At 43.1% G+C, this 22,174-nt stretch overlaps 1 protein-coding gene across 17 annotated transcripts in view; it reads left to right on the top strand.

The window, feature by feature from the left end:
* The window catches only part of ATP6V0A4 (ATPase H+ transporting V0 subunit a4), a 63,558-nt gene that overhangs the window by 23,069 nt on the left and 18,315 nt on the right, over positions 1-22,174 (top strand). For 14 of the 17 annotated variants that reach the window (XM_081038276.1, XM_081038277.1, XM_081038274.1 and 11 more), the window contains 12 exons: positions 901-979; positions 1,258-1,352; positions 5,451-5,576; positions 6,018-6,112; positions 7,306-7,432; positions 9,608-9,690; positions 10,169-10,262; positions 12,101-12,313; positions 15,581-15,731; positions 16,771-16,910; positions 18,253-18,410; positions 21,593-21,686. In XM_081038276.1, coding sequence (XP_080894402.1) covers positions 901-979; positions 1,258-1,352; positions 5,451-5,576; positions 6,018-6,112; positions 7,306-7,432; positions 9,608-9,690; positions 10,169-10,262; positions 12,101-12,313; positions 15,581-15,731; positions 16,771-16,910; positions 18,253-18,410; positions 21,593-21,686 — 1,455 coding nt within the window. Of the gene's footprint in view, positions 1-900; positions 980-1,257; positions 1,353-5,450; positions 5,679-6,017; positions 6,113-7,305; positions 7,433-9,607; positions 9,691-10,168; positions 10,263-12,100; positions 12,314-15,580; positions 15,732-16,770; positions 16,911-18,252; positions 18,411-21,592; positions 21,687-22,174 lie in introns of all 17 variants that reach the window. The other 3 variants (XM_081038263.1, XM_081038273.1, XM_081038272.1) reach the window with 1 other exon arrangement.

The raw sequence follows: 22,174 nt of genomic DNA, 5'->3' as shown, positions 1-22,174 counted from the left end.
CTGACTAGGAGTTGTGATAGCATTGGGCGAGTGACTTGCAAACACGGTCCCCTTCTCCCATATGTGTCTTCTCTGCAGGAATGTTTTGAAGCTCTAACACAATCACTACATGTTAGATGTGTTGTATTCTATTTCTTTTGTAGCAACTTCAAAGCATTGGCTATATCCAAAGTGTACATGGATTACCAAATCTTGTTCTGAGAACAGAAACCAATTCTTGACTAGTCTGTCTGAAGACAAAGTATCCTTGAGTCCACAGTCTCCCTAGAGTGACATCCTAAGACTACTGTCTTGAGTGTGATGTTGGGATATCATATCCTTATCAAGCTGTTTTGAATCCATTTTGGAAAATTGAACTCTTTACTCTTTGTTACTTCCTCACCAAGGTCAAGGTCAAAACTAAGCTCCTGCCTCCTTGTTCTTTGCGTCCCTAGTTCCTAGCACAGGACCTGATGTGAGCATTTCCTCAGTAACATTTATAGGGTTGGGCTGAAGGTCACTAGCACGAGAATGCTGAATTTTTGTTGCTGACCAGGGTACATCACCTGGATCTTGGCAGTTTTCAGGGTCCCGTCATATTCGTGCCTCCACTGAGGACTTTAAGGCTCGTTTGGGTAGAAAATGTAGCTAAAAGTAAGGAAAGCTTAGCTATGAGAGGACTTTGTTTCTCTTAGAAGGGTAAGAAGGCCAGAGCTCAGGCATTTGGGGGATTGCGTATAAGCACATCAAGGTGTGTTTTGCCTGTAGCACACTGGTCTTGAACATGGAAAGATCTTTTTCTAAGATAATTTCAGTGACATTCTCCAGCATTAAAAATATATATATATAGTCAAATAACCAGAGGGAATGTGATAGCAGCTGTTGCTACTAATGTGTGCTTTGTGGTTCTGCCCCTTCTAGTTAAATATGAATGTGAACAGCTTCCAAAGGAAATTCGTGAATGAAGTCAGAAGGTGTGAGTCGATGGAGAGGATCCTCCGTAAGCCAATTTTCTGCCTACTGGTTAACTGAACTGGCGGGAGGTAAATGGTGTGTAGGTCTTGCTGAACAAACACGTCCCTCTTTGTAATACTTTGCAAGGTGATCCTGGAGGCAGGGTGGGGAGGTTAGAGATGGGATCTACATGCCGTGGCAGGTCCCCGCGGCAATTCAGGCAGCTGAGCTGGCCGAAAGTCACCTGTCCTGCCTGGCCCCATATTTCTTAGGTATGAGAATATACAATCACCTTGGGCTCTCCGGTGCGGTTTCCTCCCTCAGGTTTTCTGGAAGATGAGATCAAAAATGAGATTGAGGTTCAATTGCCGGACAAGTCCCCAGCAACCCCTCTCCCACGGGAAATGATTACCCTGGAGGTAGGTTCTTCTCTACTTTGCTGAGGACAGTCACGGAACCTGTCTCCTGGGGAGCTCTGAGAGCCACTCATGGATCCATTATCCGGTTCCTGAAGGTGTGGTGGTGGATTTGTATGGTTGTCCACTTATCAGTTACACCCCCAGGAAAATTCCATTGTGCAATTTTTAGAGTCACTCTTCCTGATCCAGGAAAGAGCCCCTTTTCTCTCCCAGTGCAGCCCTAGGGACGCTCACCGCACTTAGAGAAATGGTTTTCTTATTGGGCATAAGATTGTCACAGGCAAGGAAGTCTTGTCAGTATGGTGCCACTGGACAGGAGTTATGTTGGTACAATGGGACCCTCTCTCCGTCCCTTCCATCACCATGCTGTACATTACATCCCCAGGATTTATGTATCTTATAACTGGAAGTTTGTACCTTTTGACCACCTTCACTCATTTCTCCCACTCGCCTCACCCTCCGCCTCTGTCAACCACCAATCTGTTTTCTGTATCTATGAGTTTGGTTTGCGTGTTTTATTTATTTATGTATTTATTTATTTATTTGTATTTATTGGGGTGACAATTGGTTTGTTTATTTTAGATTTCACATGTAAGTGTACTCATATAGTATTTGTCTTTCTCTGCCTGACTTATCTCACTTAGCACAATGCCCTCAAGGTCCATCCATGTTGTTGCAAATGGCAGGATTTCCTTCATTTTTAAGGCTGTTAATATTTGGGTGTGTGTGTGTGTATTTCTCCATTCACCTGTTGATGTTTCAATGTCCTGGCTATTGTAAATAATTCTGCAGTGAACATGGGGATGCAGATATTGTTTTTGAGATAGTGATTTCATTTCTTTTGGATAAACACTGAGAAGTAGAATTCCTGGATCCAATGGGATGGTTCCTGATTATCTGTCTGGTGGGAAACAGCTGATGCATCAAATCCACTCTAGCTTTTGAGATCAACTTTGCTAAGATCAACTGTCAGAAGATAGCAGTTTTCTTTAGCCAAGGACATTATGGCTGGTGGGGTCCTCCCTTTTTCTTTCCCCTCTCTGTCTACTTCCTTTTATAAAAGGCACCTTAGAAATAAAACATGGCGGTGCCCGCTAGGAGTTTCTAGAACAGGTGGTGGAAAGAGGAGGGAGGGGTGAGGCAGTGAGAGAGGATGTCAAAAGATGGCAGAGCCAGATCGTGGAGATTGTATCTTGATAAAAATGGAGATTTTAATCCTTGGAGCAAGAAGGGAGGAGGGCAGGTAGGTGGGAGTTTCACTGAGCTTATTAGCCTTATCTCTGGCTGGGTTTGTCTTTATTTTCTTTTGACATAACTTAAGATTCTTAAAATTTCTGTAGCCATCAGTAAGTAGTATACATCTAGATACTCTCAGAGAGATGTGAGACTGGCAACTTCCCTAGAAAACATTTTGGATCTTGCCAATTACAAATCTGGATATTTTGGGAGAAAGCTTTTAACCAAAAAGCTATGAATAGGATCTCAATAAAATCGTCTCTAGTTTCTCTTATCACTAGTCTTCTAATTCCGGACCTGTTAATTAGCAGCTTCCCTCCCATCATTATCCCCTTCACCTTTATCACCTAGACCCGGTTCTTGGGACCTGTGAGATGTCATTCTGGCTTATGCTTTCACCCTCATCTTATTCCTGAGTTTTGGCAGACGTTTGCTAGGTTTTCCAGCTTTCTTCCTAACCATTCTCGTCTATTCTGCCTCCTACCACCAGCCTAAGATTTGTCACCGTATTGCTTTATTTTGCCACTTCCCTGCTCAAGAATGTAGTATGGTATTTCCCTGCTCACCTGTGTTAGGTCCCACCTGGCCGTCAAAGTCTGCTCTCTCCAGCTCTGTCCTACTTTTCAAGTCTTCCACTCTCCTTGGGCTGGACTGTTGATTGTTCTCTGTTTGCCTCGGGTTCATTTCTCAGCTCCATGCTGTGGTTCATGCTGGACCTCATGCCCAGAGTCTAAAGTGCATCTCCTGCGTACACACCACCACTTTTCTCAAATCTTACCACACCCCCAGACTCAGTTTAATCCCCACATCGTCTGTAAAGCCTTCTCCGACTATGCCAAGACCCATGAATTCTAAGTTTCTCAGAACTCCTCTTGGGCTTCTGATCATTTTCAGAGTTTATCCTCTAATTCAGTGGTTATTAAGCTTCTTGATCTCAGATACCTTTATACTCTTAAACATTACAGAGGATAAAGAGCTTTGTTCATGTGGATTGTAGTTATTGATATTTACAGCATTAGAAACTAAAACTAAAAAAATATAAAATATTTATTGATTTCTTTAAAAATAATAGTATCTCATTACATGTTACACTTTAAAAATTAAAAATAACTGTTTTCCATGCGTAACCCTTTAGTGAGAAGAAAGGCACGGCTTGATAGAAGACAGGCTTCTCACATCTATTCTGCTTTGAGTCTGTTGTGGTCCATTGTTCTTACCGAAGTACAGAAAGAAAATTCAGCTTTGCAGAGACATATAATAGGAAAAAGGAGGAGTATTTTAATAGCCATTTCAAATCACTGGATATTCTTCTTTGATATTACATTGAAACTTGACAAGCACAGAAACTTTCTTGCTTTTGTTAAACAGGCAACAAGTGTTTTTGTTTCCAAATTGAGTTGGTTATGTTTCAGATAGTACCTTAAAAAATCAGTTCATCCAAATGAACAAAGTGTATGGATTTATTTATAATGGTTTTTATCACATATTAAATTTATATAGTAGAATTTGTAGAAAAATACGTATAAGGTATAAAGGATAATGACACAGAAAAGTCCAAGTGCTACCATCTTGTGTAAGATGAAAGGTGGCTACAGTGGTGCTCTTAAAGCCCTCAGTGTGCCCTGCCTCACCCCTCCCCTCCTGACCCACCTTCCTTTCCCTTCCCCGGTTGGAGATAATTACTACCCTGAATTTTGTATTTTTTCCTTGTTTCTTCATGGTTTTATCACATGTGTAGTCTTTTAAATAGCTCATGGTTTAGCTTTGCACACTTAAAATTTTTATAAAATTGGAGCCATTCTTTTGTAACTTGCTATTTTCTTTCATCGTTTTATTTTTTAAGACACCATATTGTTTCATTTTTCTGAAATTAATTCATTTCCAGTGCTGGGTAGTGTTCCTTCTATTGAATGTACCACACTTTTTCCATTCTATTGTTGATGGACATTTGGATAAATGAGAAATGAGACTTCATATGTTTAAATTATTTGCTAAATCTCAATAATTGCATTCACAAATTGTGTCCAGTATAGAGTTGATCTCATCTATTGGATTTTGAATTTCAATAGCTATATTTCATATTGACAAGATTTCTAAATAGTTCTCTTTTTATGTCTACTTTCATTTTACAGTATATTTGTTTAATAATTTCTTACCTTTCCTTTTAGTGGAAATAATGCCTTCATTCCTTAAAATCTTTAAACTCTTTTGCAGAATATTCTATAAAAATAATTTCACCCACTGTGATTTTGTGTTCTGATTATTGATTTTCTTGGTAATTTTTCTTATCATTACATTTCTTTGTGAGCCTTATTCTCTTTGTATGCTTATTTTGGAAAGCAGATTGCTTTCTTTCTTGTTTTTGTCTTCTTGCCTACCCTTCTGTTTTCTTTTTTCACTTGATTATCCGTGGTTCTCCAGACCCGCAACCCCGAACTGATGGTTGTTTGGGGGTGGGGGTGATACAAGGTTTCTTTTTTAAATATTTTATTTATATTACAATGTGTTTGGGGCAGATGGAATTTTCAACATGTAAATTCACTCTAGATTCCCTTTTTAGTGTTTTAAATGGGAGAGAGACATGCAATTTGCTGAAATGCTTTGACCTCTTCATGAAGTTGCCTTTTTCATTCCCCCAGTCTGATTTTTAATTCTCCCAATTTGATGATGAAACTCAAGAGTGTGTGGATGTGGCTCAGGCTGATAGTTCCGCAATCATGTTGAGTTTCTGGCTGACCAGGCCAGTCAACTTGAAACTACATTATGATGCACTGAACACTTCTTTGATATTTGGGTATCTGTTATGGTTAATATGTCATAGCACTTTCCGCCTGGTTTACCTTCTTTCTCTCCCCTCTGTAGACTGTTCTAGAAAAACTAGAAGGAGAGTTACAGGAAGCCAACCAGAACCAGCAGGCATTGAAGAAAAGCTTCCTAGAACTCACTGAACTCAAATATCTCCTGAAGAAAACCCAGGACTTCTTTGAGGTTGTTATTTGGCCCCCCAAAGCCTCACATTTTTATTTTGAAATTGGGCTGGTTTGGAATATGAACAAAATACTCTGTTTCTACCCCATAACTAGGCCATTGGTGAGTGAGAGAGTATTCTGGGTGGAATAACTATGGTGCTGGTAGAATTGAATGCAAACATATCATGATGGTCATTGAAAAGTATGTGCTTCAAATGGCCCAAACAGACATGGAAGTCAGAACAAATCAGAACAGTTAGTTTGAGCAAATTTGGGGTTTTGGTAGGAGGAGATTGGGAAAACTTTTTGATCTGGCAAGGAGACCTCTACTTTTAGAATTCTGTTAACTGTTTGTGGAAAATTAAAACTTCATTAAAAGCAGAAAAAACCTTGAAGTGTGGGTTGCTTTTAAGGTAGTTTAAATACATTTAAATGAAAATAGTGATTGTTTGACTTTCAGACGGAAACCAACTTACCTGATGATTTCTTTACTGAAGACACTTCTGGTCTCCTGGAATTAAGAGCTATGCCTGCATACATGACTGGAAAGCTGGGGTTAGTGTAATTGTGCTCTGAAACTTATGTGTAGATGGGTCCCTAATCCATAGCTGGCATATGATAGATTTCCCCGAGTGTTTGAGTGAATGAATAAGCAAATAGCCATTGGAATCGGGACTATTTCACATGAATATAAGGCCTCCACACAGTAATAAACCCAAGTATAACCTTACTAGGTTGTTGGAGTTGCAGGTAGTGTTTCCTTCTTGAGCCTGAAGGAGGCAATGTTTGTATTGTCCCAACCAGGGAAAGATGTCAGGATAATCGTTTAGATGGGTTTTCTCAGCAGTCCCCTGGCTTTGGACAAGGATTATAGGGTATATGGGTTTTTGTTGTGTTTTTTTTTCAACTTTGAAATATTGATTTGATAATAAAATAGATTTGGAGTTTGAAGTTTGAAGTGTAATAAGAAATGGGATAGTAATGCAATCAAGTTATTGCCAAGCAGTGGCAACACAATGTGATTATACTCGTCTAAATGTGTGATGATTCAAAATGGTGGGATTTTATTCAGTGTCCAAGTAAAATTGATGAATTGGTCAAGTGGTGAGTTTTGGAATTCTAGTTTTTTTTTATTAAATAGACATTTGAGGGCCTGCTATTTGACGCACTAGGCATTAAATTTGAAATGCAAAGAAAATATTTATTGACAATATTTAATCAAAAGGTGATACAGGATTAATGTACATTGAAAATAATAGTCCAATAAAAGTAACTCCCTTAAGGTTAGTATGTAAAGTTTGGGTCAGAAATTACCTAGATACCTGGATGATGATAAAAGCAGAGTAGTTTAGAAATCCATGTATATGTTTCACCCTTAGTACACTATTTGTAAAAATGTAGAGACCATTGAGCATTTTAAACATTTGCTTCCTTAGCTGCAATGCTATATAATGAAAGGGCTATCATATTTTTAATTGCAAATAATTGAATATGTAGTACTGAGATGGTTAAGGAAACCTCAGCATGCCAAAGAAAACAGGAGGTCACAAGCGACTTGGGGCAAGTTGGGGCTGGGATGCAGAGTGGCCTTGGGACTCCTGCCAGAGAGTCCTGTGTCATCACCTGCTGCTCAAAAGGAAGTGGTCCTTCATCTCATGGCAGCTCATCTTCACGTCTTACAGGGCCTTCTCCCTGCACCCCACTCCCTGAGCCTCAGTAATGTCTCCTCTTCTGACTGTTCACACCAGGTTCACGGCTGGCGTGATAAACAGGGAGAGAATGGCTTCCTTTGAGAGGCTGCTTTGGCGCGTTTGCCGAGGAAACATCTACTTAAAGTTCAGTGAGATGGACACAATTCTGGAGGATCCCGTCACAGTGGGTATCTCAGGCTACAGAAAGCTTTCTCTTAGATGTCCTGCAGCCCTCACCAGAGGGTTTTATTCTCTCAAACACCGAGTCTTCAGTTCTGTGAAGCTAATCTCTCTGTCCTCTCTTTCTCCTTTCTTTTTATCCTTTTAAAAAATACCTTGGAAAGGTCCATTCAAGGACTGATTCTTATCAACACCTCATTCCTTCAGGAAACTTAGCTATACTGGTTTCTAGAAACTCACCTGTGCTCGTGCCACACTAGGCAGCTGCTGTGTCTTAATCACAAAGAACTAAGAACTGATTTAGGTCAGTACGCCTCGAGCGTCAGTGTGTCCGTGAGCGTAGGACACGTTAAAAATGCAAGTTCTTATTTAGTGGGTCTACACGGGGCGCAGAAGTGTCTTCTGCGTTTTAACAAGCTTGCTGATACTGTCGTCACCAAGCCACAGAACAAACAAGGATTTTGAGGGTGCTCTTCACTGAGTGTCACACCTTTATTGCTGTTAATTGCGTAAGGTTTTGCTTCCTCTCTGTCCGCCCAGTGGTATTTAAATCCACTTACACTTTAATTCCAAGCGAGGCTTATTTTCAAAAGTCATGATCTTTTCCAGAAGAGAGGCTAGAAAAATTAATTTTAAGTTTTAGTTCACAGAAAACAACTTCATAGTTAAACAAAATTTAACATAAGACGAAAGCTTATTAGGAAAACAACCCACAAACCCTCGCGACTTTAATGTCTTTATTTTCCTTTCGTGCTGCTTTTCTCCAGTCCATAGCCATAGGCAGGTGTAATTTAATACGGTTGCCGTAATAACATAGAAATCATTTTTCCACGATCCCTTCACTTTAGATAATACAAATTTCCTGGTATATTACTATGTGTCCTTTATACATGTTATCTTAGAATATGACATTGAATCGTCACTTTTCATAATCATGTTTTGACATGTAGTAGTCATGGTGATGGAGTATTTATAAAGTAATCATCTGGAAAAAGATGACTTTAGCCTGTTGGCATTGGAGGTCCACCAAGTACATGACATGAGATCAGAATGGATTCATGGAGTTTGTGGATCAAGAGACAAAAGAACCTAAGAGATTCAAAAAAGATCAGTGGTGAACTTCATGGATGAAGGAACGTTGGGAAATAATGTAAAGCAAGTCGCTCCCCAAATCCTAAAACACCCCTCCCTTGCTCTAAGGAGAAGCAACCAGAGATGATTCATTTTGATATTTTTCAATCGATGCTTAAAATTTCCACTGAGTTGATGTGACATTAGCTGTCTGTTCTGGACACTTTATTTCTAGTTTTTCCCCAGAATATAGACACTATGATGGGCCTCGTCATGCCTGTGGATATGTATTTTCTTTTGAATTAGTTTCATAATAAGAATAAAAATTTAAGAAAATAGGACACTTGATGGGACCTGACAAGTGGCTTTTCAGTGGGGTTGTACCTATTCCCGTGCCCAGAGGGGTATGGGATGAGTAGTTGGTTGGATTAATTGTAACTTTTCCCACAGTGAGTTTTGTAATTTTACCTTTACTGCTCCCCACCCCAAACTAAATAAGAGCAAAGCAGGACATTTCTTTGCTTAGAGTAAAACTTGAACATTTTCTTATATTTCATCTATGAACTACATATCCTCCTTTTCCTGTGAATTGTCAAGCTTGGACTTTAAAGATGCATTTTAATCAGTGTTCTTATGGATGTACAGAGAGTTAACTTGTGAGTCAAACCTTTGTTAAATATCAAACACCCAACTTATCCCTGAAATGTAAATGTGTGGGAGTTAACACTGGTGAAAAGGTCAGCTCTTTTCATTTTAAGCCCTGCAGTATCCTGGTCCCCTTTTTCTGGATGTGTTCTTATTTATTAATACAACCCTTCAGTGTAGGGCTTAGAGCTGAATACAAGGCCCACTGTGATTCAACTTGTGGAGCCAACAGTAGGGTTGTCACTTTAAGGCTGCTTTGGTTTCCCTGATGGCCCCGGACAGCCTGCCTCAGTGGCCCTGTGCTCAACCATAATTGATTATGAACTTGTATCAACTGGGACAAGTGGAAGTTTTCCAATTTTAAATTTATAACTTTTTTAAAACCTAAAAACAGAACTTTACATTTCTGTTTTATTCTAACTAGAAAGAAATAGTAATGTTTTTACTTGTTCTAATTTTCCAGAAAGAAGAAATTAAAAAGAATATGTTTATCATATTTTATCAAGGAGAGCAGCTCAGACAGAAAATCAAGAAGATCTGTGAGGGGTAAGAGAGACTGTTAACAGCTTTTTCATCAGTGGTTTGGGTCAGAATCAGGTAAACAGGTGTGCAAAGCAAAATACACGATTGGGGCTCCTTTGAGGTTGAGGGATTGAGAATAACTTCCCCACATTTGACAAGATAGTGTCAAAAGTGCAGCTGACTTTTAGTAGCTGTAGGACTAGGAACAGACAGGACTTGAACAAGCAGAAACCGAAGGTAACTCAAGTAGACATTTTAACTATTTCAGTTTCTTCCTGCTCACAGGCAAACCATATGCTAAGTTGTCTGTGATGTTATAAAATCGTCTTGTCTCCAGCCCCTTAGAAGCAGAAATTGCTCCGTAAAGAAGGACATTAATACATTAATAAGGTATGGGGTGGGGGGAGAAGGGACAAGTTAAGCTGGCAAATGGCGGCTTAGCAGAAGAGGACGTGCGGAACGCTTTAACCATGTATGTCCCTTCGGAATTCATTGCCCACAGGTTTCGAGCCACCATATACCCCTGCCCAGAGCCTGCAGGGGAGCGAAGAGAAATGCTGGATGGTGTCAACATGAGGCTGGAAGATTTAGCCACTGTGAGTAAGGAGTTCAGGCGCATGGTCTAAGGGGGGCTGCAGCTGGGGCTACCTCTGCCATTGTCATCTAAGTCCTGTCCCCCTGGGGCCCTTGCTGGGAAGCTGGCTGGGGTGCTTGCTATGCTCTTCTAGCTCTTGCTGAGGAAGAGTTCATAATTAGGAAACTGTTCAGCAGGCTAGAGGTGATGGTTCTGCATGTCAGTAATGCTTTGCGGGTATTAGAATTGACCACTGCCCTAGGCCACCCAGTGTTATCAAAGGAGCCCTTTATCACCAGCCTGGCCTCATCTACGATACAGCTAACTAGCCAATTATGTTGACCAACCAGTCTGACCGATTCTTTTGCTGCTGATTGCCCGGTTATTTGAGCCCACCAATTCTGTAGAAACAGTCTAGTTTCGCATGTGAACACACCCCAAATTCAGATCCTCTTGTAGTCTGTTGTCGCCCGGTGTGGCACTTAACACGTCTATGATTAGAACACTTTTCTTCAGTCAGCTTTGGAAGTAATCACTGAAAGCAGCAGGACCTACATCAAATTCTATATTCTACACCAGTACTGTCCAGCAGAACTTTCTGTGGTGGTGGAAATGTTACGTGACCTGAGGCCAGTGCGGTAGCATTGAGCCATGTGTGACCACTGAGCACTTTGAAACCATCTTTTTATTTTTAATTGAATTTTAATTAAATTGTAGTAACCCCTGTGGCTGGTGGATGGGACAGCACAGTTCTAGAGCCTCCAGGAATGTCTTTAGTAATTAGGTGTGTGTATGTTTTACAACTCTTAAGGCTGACAGATATCTTTACCTTCCCAGAAAAATGTGTTTGATTTCTTTAATCCCGTCTGTTCCCTCTTTGTCATTTGTTAAGGAGACTGTATTTCCCTGAAGCAATTTCCCTTGAGGCCCTTCTCCCCAGTACTTTATGAAGATAATGGAAAAGAAGTTTATGCTAAACATGCTTATGTTTAGTATGACTTGGGTAGCCATGTGCCAGGTTATTACTGAAAAGCGTTATTCTCGTTATCACCAGAACAAAAATGAGCACCATGAAATCAATTCTTTGTGAGGGGTGCTGAGGTCACGAGGGCAGAGCCCTTCCGAATGGGATTAGTGCCCTTATTAAAGAAGCCCCAGAGAGCTTGCTTGCCCCTTCCTCCACCTAAGGGTAGAATGTGAAGTCTGCAGTCCAGAAGAGGGCCCTCACCTGACCATGCTGGCACCTTGATGCCCTCCTGCCTCCAGAACTGTGAGAAATAAATTTCTGTTGTTTATAAGCTGCCCGGCCTGCGGTATTTTATTATAGCAGCCCAAATGGACTAGAGCATCTTCCTAGCCTCTGTTGGCAATCCTCGGTGTTCCTTGATTTGTAGATGTGTCATTCCAGTCTCTGCCTCCCATCCCACAGGGTGTTGTTCTCCGGGTGTCTCAATGTCCAAATTTCTTACATAAGGACACCAGTCATTCCGGAGTAGGCCCTCCAATACAAACTCAACTTGGTTACACCTGGAAAGCCCCCATTTCCAAATAAGATCACCTTAACAGTGGATTAGGACTTTAGTATATCTTTTGGGGAGACACACACGGTTCAACACATAGCAACAGAACCGGAAGGAATGTAGAAGAAAAGCAAGATACGATCTTTGCCTCAGGGTGTTCACCCCCACCCTCAGGAGATAAACTATTCCTGAGAGTTAAAGCCCAGGTGAGAGCTGCAGGCCAGAGGCGGGAGCCCAGTGCACAGGAATCCACTATGGCTGATGAACCCCACATTTGTGCTGCATTGCCAGACATGTCCTGAAGTGTTCCTCGTTTTCCTGTGTGCTGCTTTCTGCCCAGGTCATAACCCAGACAGAGTCTCACCGTCAGGGCCTCCTGCAGGAAGCCGCTGCCAGCTGGCACTCCTGGGTCGTCAAAGTGCAGAAGATGAAAGCCATTTACCACACCCTAAACCTGTGCAACATTGATGTCACCCAGCAGTGCATTATCGCCGAGATCTGGTTCCCAGTGGCAGACACCGGGCGCATCAAGAGGGCGTTAGAGCAAGGCATGGTGAGTGGCAGGTGGGGCAGGGCACGGGGACGATGAGTCACGTCCCCCTCGGCCGCCCCCTGAAGTCACGTGAACTTCCCACGTGACTTGCTAGCAGGATTGTCTCCTTCCTCTTTGTTTCTTTAGTTCTTAACCCAGCGCGAGGGCCCATTTCAGAAACTCCTTTTCTCCGCTGTGTTTGACAATTAGTCACCATTTCTTTCATCTTCAGCGAGTGTCTATTGAGCGCTGATATGCCAGTCACCCTGCTAGTGACGACGGTAGATACCACCCACCGTCTAGCTCATAAAGGGCACAGTCTCCCTGGAAAGAACCACCAGCCAGAAGGAGTAGATGGCTCCCTGGGTGCCAGCAACCGTGCTGAGCAGTTATGTACCAGATTTCCTCCTCATAGCTCTCTTCATTCATCTCTCCAGATGTCCACCCTGGACCAGGAACTGACCTAGGGCTGTGCTGGCAGAACAAGGCCCTGCTCTGAAAGGCTTTCTAGAAAGGGAGACAGACAGTAAACATGTCCATCACTAGTGTGATTTCAGGCAGTGATAAGTGGTGGGCAGTAAGTAAAGCAGGGGGTGGTGAAGGGTGGGGTGGGTGGCGGGGGTTTGTTCCGATCCCCTATTTACCCCATTGGTGAAGATGGGATCATCTGCCCTAAACAGTGCAAGATGGCCAAACATATGACACCTGATTCTGGATAGCAGTTTGAAATTGGCAGCAGTTTACTAGTCACCTATGCTCATAGCCCAGGAGAGGAGGACACTACGTGACACATAGGGCCATATGGAGGTTGCAGTCGGGATCTGTACATGGGAGTAGAATGAACCAGCAGGAATTATGGGAGGCAGGCTTTGTAGTGACAGGGTGAGATGACCCGTGGTTTCCATGGAAGGATATGATTAGCTTGAATAATTTTCAGGGTGGCAGGGAGTTAAAACCCATTTGGTTGAAGACTAAGCAGTGTGCAACTGGTGTGGCTGATGGGAACACTAGCTGGGTGGGCATCCTTGCCTGCTAAGTAGGTGGCATATGTGGTGAGCCAGAGGAACTCATGGCTTGGCCTTTGGGGCTCTGTGAGACTCAAAGATGTCAAGGTAGCACTTGAACTTTTAGGTCTTATAATACTGTTATAGGGCTGTTGCTGGAGAGGGGGCCCCTCTGAATAGGTGGCATTGGAGCAGACCTCTCTAAATGTCAGGGGAAGATTGGGGTGGGTAGGAGAAAGAGGCTGAAGGGTCTGAAGGTAAAGGCCTTGATGTGGGCTTGGGACTAGGAGATAGGAGCTAACTTTATCACCTTTATACAGATGAGGAAACTGAGACACACAGAACTAAGTTGACTATGGTCCTGTAGCCAGGAAGCAGGATTCGAATATCCCCACAACATGGCCCAATAACCACCCAAATGGGGGCTCTTACACATATATAGGGTAAGATTCCAGATTGGGAAGAGCAGGGTGCTATATGGAGGAAGTGATGGATGAGCTGAACTGTGAAAGGGTGGTCAGAAGACAGGTGGAGAGGAGTGTGGGGTACAGGCCCCCCTGAGGCCAGTGGCTGGGGAGAGAGGGCAGCAAGTTTAAGGAACAAGAAGGTCAGGAACAGGCTTCTGGACAGATCCTGAAGGACTGTCTAGTGGTGTAAGGGGTCTGGTTTTATTCCCATGCTGGGTGACATCATCCAATTTGCATTTTATTATAGAAACCCTTCCCTGCAGTGTGGAGCACGAAGCATTGTCCTAATGCAAGGATTTAACTGATCAGTGTCATCCTGTAATCACAAAGGGGTCAACCTTCTATACAAGTCTGCTTAGGGCTATTTCTTCGGTTTCTTCAACACCTGAAATATCAAAAGTATTTCCCCAGATAGGAGTAGAAAACCTTATGCTGGTAGGAGATAAGGAGACAAGTGCAGGGGAATAGCTGTCATTATCACCAATAAGCAAAAAATACCCTATGCCAGGCATTACTTCAGCTGCTGGAGGGCATGTTACAAAAAAAAAAGGAAGCTACAGTCTTCGCTCTCAAGGGGGTCATATACGTGAAAAGATATATGACAATAGAATAAGGACCTCCTCTACTTGAGTTTTAACCTTGGGGAAGTTGCTTAACATCTCTATGCCTTAGTTTCCTCATCTGGAAAGTGGGGCTGCGATATTTAACTCGTGGAACTGGTGGGAGGATGGGTGAACACTCATTCCGCTGGTGCTGAGTCCCACTGAGTGTGCAGGTGGTGAGTGCTGTTGGAGTTCGAAGCGACCAGAAGGTTCCTGGGGTGGTGAGCTTGGAGAATGGTTAAAACTTGGGTAAGTAAAGAAGGGAGATAGTTAGTGTGGAGTTGGCTGATTTCCATGGGAAAATAGTTAGGGTGAAGGTGTGAATGGATGATGAAGTCAATATTGTAAAGAAGTCCCAATTAGAAGATTAATGAGTTCTGGTTTCATTCTTTAGTTAATAGAAGTCTGAGGATGTGGGGGTAGGAGGGTAACATGAATAAAGGAGTGCTTTTATTGTTGTTGTTTTGCTTTATTAAAAGAAGGATTACGTGGTCAGGAATGTAAGATAAATGGAAGGGAAAGAGGCTGGAGGAAGATGGTGAACCTCGAGGCTTGTCCATGTGGCTATGCACAGGGGAGGGAGAAGGATTTGAAAAGGACAGCTAGCCAGAGGTGGAGGTTGATTGATTGAATCAGGAGAAGGGATAAGTCTGCTGATTCTAAAGTTTCAGGAATTCGGAGAATGGAGACTGCTAAAGGAGCCTGGCTTTGGGGCAGGTTGATGAGTTCACTTCCAGGCTCCTGGGTTATGTGGGATTGCTGAGACATGAGAGTTGGAAAGCTGTGGCAAGCAAGTAAAAAAGAATTGAAATGCGGGAGAGGGTTAGGGCCATTCAGAAGGTAGGAATGAAATTAGGGAAGCGGATGAACTCTTGAGGGAGTAAGTGGAGAGAAAGGAAGAGTAAAGGCCTAGAACTGAGGTATACATCGCTTCTCGGCCTTTTGGCTAAGATCATGTGTGAGGTATAACATGCATTTCAGGAGGAGTGTGGAAATTGCCAGAGAATCAGGAGGAACTCTACTCTCTTAATAGCTGTCTTAATGGTATAGGTAAGTGTTAGGACGGTATTAACTTTTACAGAAGAAATCATGAGTCTTAGGTCAAGAAATTGACTCATGTTCACCCAGTAAGTGATGGCAGGAGTTGGACTGTATCCGTGGGCCGATACCCCACCCGAGGCTCTCTTCCTCATTTTTGTCATGTTCTTTTTGCAGGAACTCAGTGGCTCCTCCATGGCCCCTATCTTGACAGCAGTGCAATCGACAACAGCTCCTCCCACATTTAACAGGACCAATAAATTCACAGCTGGCTTCCAGAATATTGTAGACGCGTATGGCGTAGGCTGTTACCGGGAGATGAACCCAGGTAAAGGATCTGATATGTTGCACAGCTGAGCAGATTTACCCCTGTGGTGGCCTAGGAGGTGGATTGCTTAAAACTGTGACTTTGCTAAAATCCTATTTGGTTTCCTAATGCCCTACATTGTCTTCTGTAAAAGGTGAGGTGACAGATTTGTTCTTTGTCAAGATTTCACCTGTTCTCCCTTACACTACAGGCTTCTCAGGCAGCCCAGTTCAGTTCTTGTTTCCTTCAATTCAGTGAGGGTCCTCTCTAGGCATTTTCCCAGTCCTGTGGTTATGTAGGAGAGATGGGAGCACACAGAACACAGAGTCGGAAGACTGGAATCTGAGTGACATAAGCTGATATTGGTGGCCTGCTTTGTAAAATAAAGGGGTAGACCAGACGTCCTTTAGCCAAGCAGTTCATGGCACTGTTTTTCTCTAGCAGCCTGAGTCTCAGTGTAACTAGTGACCCCTAATGCAGGGGCCCCATAGGTTCAGGGGCCTGTAACTGCTGGAGATATGTCGGACATGTGAATGGTGGAGAAACAGACCAAAGATGGTGTTGGAAAAGTAGAGAAAGCACTTGGAAAACTGATTTTAAATCCAGTTAAACTTTGTGATCTTGGGCAAGTCCCTCAACTGCTCCCAAGCTCAGTGAGCTCATCTGCAAAGTGGGGAATAATAATGTTTACTCACTGATAAGCTAACATATATGGGGGCTAAGCAAGTGTCCGGGGTGGGGATGCTGAGAGAAGACAGAATAAGAAAGACACAAGAAAGCTAGCACTTGGATCAAGGAGCGTGATAGAGAAATCTTTTTTTTCCCCCCGCTTTCTTCTGCCTTCTCCTCACCCTCACTCCAGTTCAAGTGGTTGTTTCTCAGTCTAGTTGTGTAGGACACAGCTCCCTGGCCTATGTGGGAATTGAACCGGTAACCTCGGCATTAGGAGCACGGTGTTCCAACCACCTGAGCCACCAGGATGGCCCTCGAGAAATCTTTAATGGGGGGGCCCAAAGGATTGCTGGGAAAACTCAGGCTGTTGTGGGTCTCACCTCTACAGCTCCCTATACTATCATCACTTTCCCCTTCCTGTTTGCTGTGATGTTTGGAGACTGTGGTCATGGAACTGTGATGCTACTAGCAGCCCTTTGGATGGTCCTAAATGAGAGACGTTTGCTTGCCCAGAAGACGGACAATGAGGTGGGTGTCCATCAAATGCCTCTCCTCATTTCCTTGAAGTTACAAGTAGAATATTAAACGTGTGTGTTGTTTTCACTATAGAAATAACATGTTTTTATTAAAAGTTAAGGGAAAGACAAAGTGAAAAGGGGCCAACATTCAAAGGATTTTACCTCGTGGCCAAAGGTAAATCCTTTGGATGGTTTGGTGCAGTTTCTTTTAGCATTTTCGTTTTTTTCCACTTCTTGACAAGGCATTGATCTTTCCTTTTTTCCTAACATTGATTTTTTCCCCCCTTTGATTATAAAAGCAATATGGGTTCATCGTAAAAACTGGGAAATACAACAATCTACCTAGGAAAAAAAATCACAATATTTTTGTGTTATATTTCCAGTTTTTTCCTCTATGCATATATACAAGTATATAATCTTCAAAAACTGGGATCAAATGGTGCATATTTACTTATAGCCTTTTTAAAATCATTATATCACAATACTTTTTCATGGCAGAGCCTTTTCCCCACAAGTGCATAATCAGTGTTTTTGTGACACACTGAAAAATCCTAAAAACTACGTCTTCACTTTGACTGCATTGTTGCAGAGTTAATCAGTTAGCGAGACTTTATGTCCACTGTTAGTACATTTTACAAAGTGGAAACACACCTTTAGCTATGTTCTGAATTTTAGGAATATCTGCAATCCTTTTTTACAGGTTGACTTAACTAGAGCTAGTTCCGTGATGTCAAAGTGAGTTAATCATCAGCAAGGCTAGTGGAAAAATCAACCTATGACCAGTGAAGTTTTCCATGACCAGCATTTTCATAGATGTAGTTTCCTGTAATAAATATCTGAAGTTTCCAAGTTACACTTCAGCAGTTCGGAGAGTGACCGCTACACATCATCCAGTATTAGGGGAAGGCACTTTCTCTTCTTAGTGGATGTCCTTAGAGATTCAGGTTTCTATTGAAGACCCAAAATGAGTGGAAGCTTGAACTGTAAAATTGAGCAGCCCTCTGAGGCCAGCTCAGTGCCTGCCTCGTGGAAGTACTTAAGACAAGAGTCTCCCACTTTCAGGTGAGGCCTCAGTTTCTGCTTTTGTTACTTTTTCTAACCAAGGCTGAATTAAAGCATGCGAGACTTACATGTTTCATTTCCACAATAACAACTACCATTCTCGGACTTTTCTGACCCACCCGTAGAAGCTCAGGAAAATCATGATGTGTGTGCTCTTGCTACTTGGATCCCCTTGACGTCTGCCCTGTCACGTGACCCCTCCGTACGGGGCCTGGTGCCTTGCTGTGGCAATTCTAGTGGTGCTGGTTCAGAGCTTCTGACAGTCATGCTCTCTGTTTCTCGGAGGCCAGATCTGGAACACCTTCTTCAACGGGCGCTATCTCATCCTCCTTATGGGGATCTTCTCCATTTACACGGGGATGATTTACAACGACTGCTTCTCCAAGGCTTTCAACATCTTTGGCTCTTCTTGGAGTGTCCAGCCCATGTTCAGAAATGGCACATGGAAGTAAGTTTACAGGCAGAGATGGGTCACTCACTGGCCATGCAAGGTGGCCTCAGTGACAGTTTTCATGGTTGGGCGAGTCTATGCGTGGCTCTGCTCCTACAAATTCAACATGCAATTCCATTTTATCAACGGGGTGTGAGATCGTGTGCTGCTGACTCAGTAGCCGTGCTGGTAACTGTAATGCATGGAAATAGTTTTTAAAACTTCAGCTCAAGTAAGTCTGTATCCTGGAGTACATACTGTGTGCCAGGCACCGTTACGAAAACAAAAGTACAGCAGGTATAAACGGGGCATCCTCAGAACAGCAGGCTTCCCGGAGAAGAGGTGGCATTTAAAACATAGCTTGCTCTGTCAGGGAACTGGAGAGAGAGAATAAAGTTGTGCGTCCATGCACTTAGGACAGAGGCTTTGCTTTACGAAGTGCTGATGCAGGAGTGGAACTCTATGAATGATTCGTTTCCAGTAGTCAAGGCCCCAGCCTCTCCAGAAGGGCATTTTCAGTAAGTGATCAAAGCAAAGGAAGAAATAGTTTTGCAATGCTGGTTCCCTGTGTTTGCCTTGTAGGTGATGGAGGGAGGTAGGAAGCGGTAGGGTAGTGAGGGTAGGTGGGGTGCTTGGTGAGGAGATGTACTGACTGCAGAAACGTGAGGTCTGGAAGTTCTCCACATCCCCACAAATCATTCTTCCCACAGGCACCCCACAATTATTTTATGCAGTTAATCAGATGAACCATCATCAGAATAGAAACGCAACTCTTCAGGAATGGGGACTTTTGTGGGGAGGGAGAAAGATTTTCATGTTTGAGAGGTAGGTTAACTCGATGAATTGGGAGAGCACAGATGGGCAGTGGAGGACAGGAGACAAAGGAAACAAATGGAAATCATGACCACCTTGTGATCTTTGGGGTTCTTGGGCTGCCTGTGTTTCATACCCACGGTAACCACAACAGTTTCAGGCTAATTTGCAAGGCCCTAAACGTCACAGGTGACGTTTTCCTCACGTCTGTCTGCCCAGCTTCTTCAGGTCAGCTAAGGCTTCTCTGTCTCATTCTGGAGCTTCCACTTGAAAGTATGACAGGAGCGGACTGAACCCATGGAGGCAAAGATGTGTTAACATTTTTGCAACTTCGCTTCCCATCTTTTCTCTCCCAAGCATGGTAGGACTCTAAAATTTCTATTTCAGGTACTTCAAGGCTTTTACCTGCTCCCTGAAATCTGCGCTCACATCATAAATGGGAGGAGAGAATAAACAATCAATTTCATCCAAGGATTTTTCAGTAGAAAAGATTCAATCCAGGGTTCTTTTTGGCCTGGAGCTTTTCCAAGAGCATTTTAAGGGCTTGATGCTGATCAAAGGCACAGATAGGCGCAGAGAAACTATTGTAATATGGGGGTGGGGGTGTCATGGAAGGCATTCCTTTTTAGTTTCTCTGCTGGGTCCCAGTTCCCTCTAGTAAAGGACAGGAATGTTAAACAATAAGTCAGTAAAAAAAGAAGAAAATGTTTTCCAGAATTACACATGACTACATCGATGGGGTGTTTTTTCTTTGTTTGTTTTGGTTTTGCTTTGCAATTAGTATTCTGGAAATGCCTAGAAAAGCAAAACTTTCGTAAATTTAAAGACCCATTACTTAGTTCTGCTCTTCCGATTCAAACTTCTAAGCACAGTGATGGAGCATGTATTATCTCAGCATAATTTCACCAAACTACCAACACGGGATTTCATTTGCCCTGCAGTGTGATTGTGAAAGGACCAAGCCATCTGGTTCGTTGTCACTCTGCAAATGTGGGTCAAAATGTCAGTCTTTTATGCACGTGCAAATCACCTCGGCCCCAATCGAAGGCTCTTTGAGGCCCAGCCCAGTCTGAGGGACACTCAGCCACGTGCCCAAGGATCAATGGCGTAAAGCAGCGAGGCAAAGGGAAACTGTAGTCACCCATCAGAGCGGCAAAGCACACAGCAAGCTGATTTGGGTCACCGGCCTGACACAAGCTAGGTCTTGGACCTGCTTTCCCTGACAAGTGACATTGTCATAATATCCTTCAGCCAAAGACCACCAGACACATACTTCTCGTCACCCAAAATTGGGTTTATTGACCCAGTGAGGGATATGGCACCGCAGTGGGGACCGTGGGCATTTCAGTAAGAGGGTGTCAGAAAGGGCTTAGAGGACTTGGCCTCTGAGAGGACAAGGGGAGTGCTTGGTCCTTTTTGTGGTTTGGACAATGTCCTTAGGTTGATATGGCCATATTTTGGTATCAGATACGATTGTGGAATGGTCTTGTTTTTGTCTGGCTCCATCACGGTGGCAGAGTGGCCCTGTCTGCTGTTGGTGTTCTGTGAAATTATTTATGCCCAACAGCAGACATAGCTGTGGGTGCCAGGCCAGTTCCCTCTCGTCAGGAGCAGCTTTCTGCTTTGTCGACACACAAACACATCTCTGCTCATTAAATCCAACCATTTGCCCTGAGGCATGCCATTCAGGCAGGAGTCTTGTATGTCTGAAATGGCTGGTCAGAGCCAGCTGTTTCCATCTATTGACGGCCTGGTCAGCATGCTCAGGCTTCCTCACTTCCCACCTCTGCTCCCAAATACCCTCTAGCACCTCAGTTGCAGGAGGGAGCAGAGTATATTTCTAGGCTTCCTGTCAAAGTTGCCAATATTCTGTTCCTCATCATTTCAAATACTCATATTTCGTTACTTCTATAGATGCATGCTCTGTTTTGTACTTCTGGGTAAAAATAGAACACAGATTTCAAGACATGCAATGGACCTCAACTTTTGAGATCAGGGTCCATGTGTGACAGCCAGTTCACTCTTCCAGGAGCTGCCCACACACTCCCAGGAGAGATTTCCCAGGCTTGCCCCTGGGTTGGGATTTCTTTCCTGTAGGCTCCCTCACCTCTGCCCCTGCCTTTTTTCTGATGTGGCGTAACTTGACTAAACCCCACGAGGCTGAGAGCCCTTTGGAAACTCAGACTGTGAACTCCTTGGGGGCTGGCTGATCATTTCTGTAGCCTCAGCACCTAGGACAGTACCGGGCACGTAGTAGGTATTCAATACTCATTCATGGAATAACTGAATGAGCCAAAGTGATGAGTTACGCCAACAATGAGGCTTTGATTGGCTGGACAATTCCTGCCTTTGGTTTCATGGGTTTTGTTTTTTTCTTTCTCCTGCAGTATGAAAGTAATAGAAACAAATCCGCTTCTACAGCTGGATCCAGCCATTCCAGGAGTGTACTCTGGAAATCCATATCCATTTGGGATTGATCCGGTAATGTCTTCTTGTTAAATATTTATTACTTAAATGTCTTACTGAGGAGATCTCTGGGTGGAGGAGCAGAAAGTGCCAAGACCTCTCAAATCCACCAGCTTATGCTGAGATAGAGTAACGTGGACTGGACGTTTTTGTGACACCTTGCGCTGGATTCAAGTGACGGTCTTACCCACATCCTTGACGCAGTCCCTGGGTCATTTTCCATACAAACACCTGCGTCTGTGTCCATCCATTATACCCTGGTGGTTAATGATTGCTTCCTTAAAAGGCCCTTGGTTGCCTGGAAAGTGTTAATATTAGATAAGCAATTTATCGTCCTAATCAAGTTCTATACTTGAGCATTTTGTTGCAGTAGGTAATATCTCTCTTTTTCCTAGAAAAGTAAGGGTTTGCTTTCGTTTTTTTGCTTTATTTTATTGCACAGAATTGATACACGTTAAAAGAAAGGACACATATTCACTTTTATTTGTTTATTACATTTATCT

The sequence above is a fragment of the Rhinolophus hipposideros genome (assembly GCF_964194185.1).
Source record: "Rhinolophus hipposideros genome assembly, chromosome: 25".
NCBI lineage: Eukaryota > Metazoa > Chordata > Mammalia > Chiroptera > Rhinolophidae > Rhinolophus > Rhinolophus hipposideros.
This window is presented reverse-complemented; position numbering and strand designations above follow the sequence as displayed.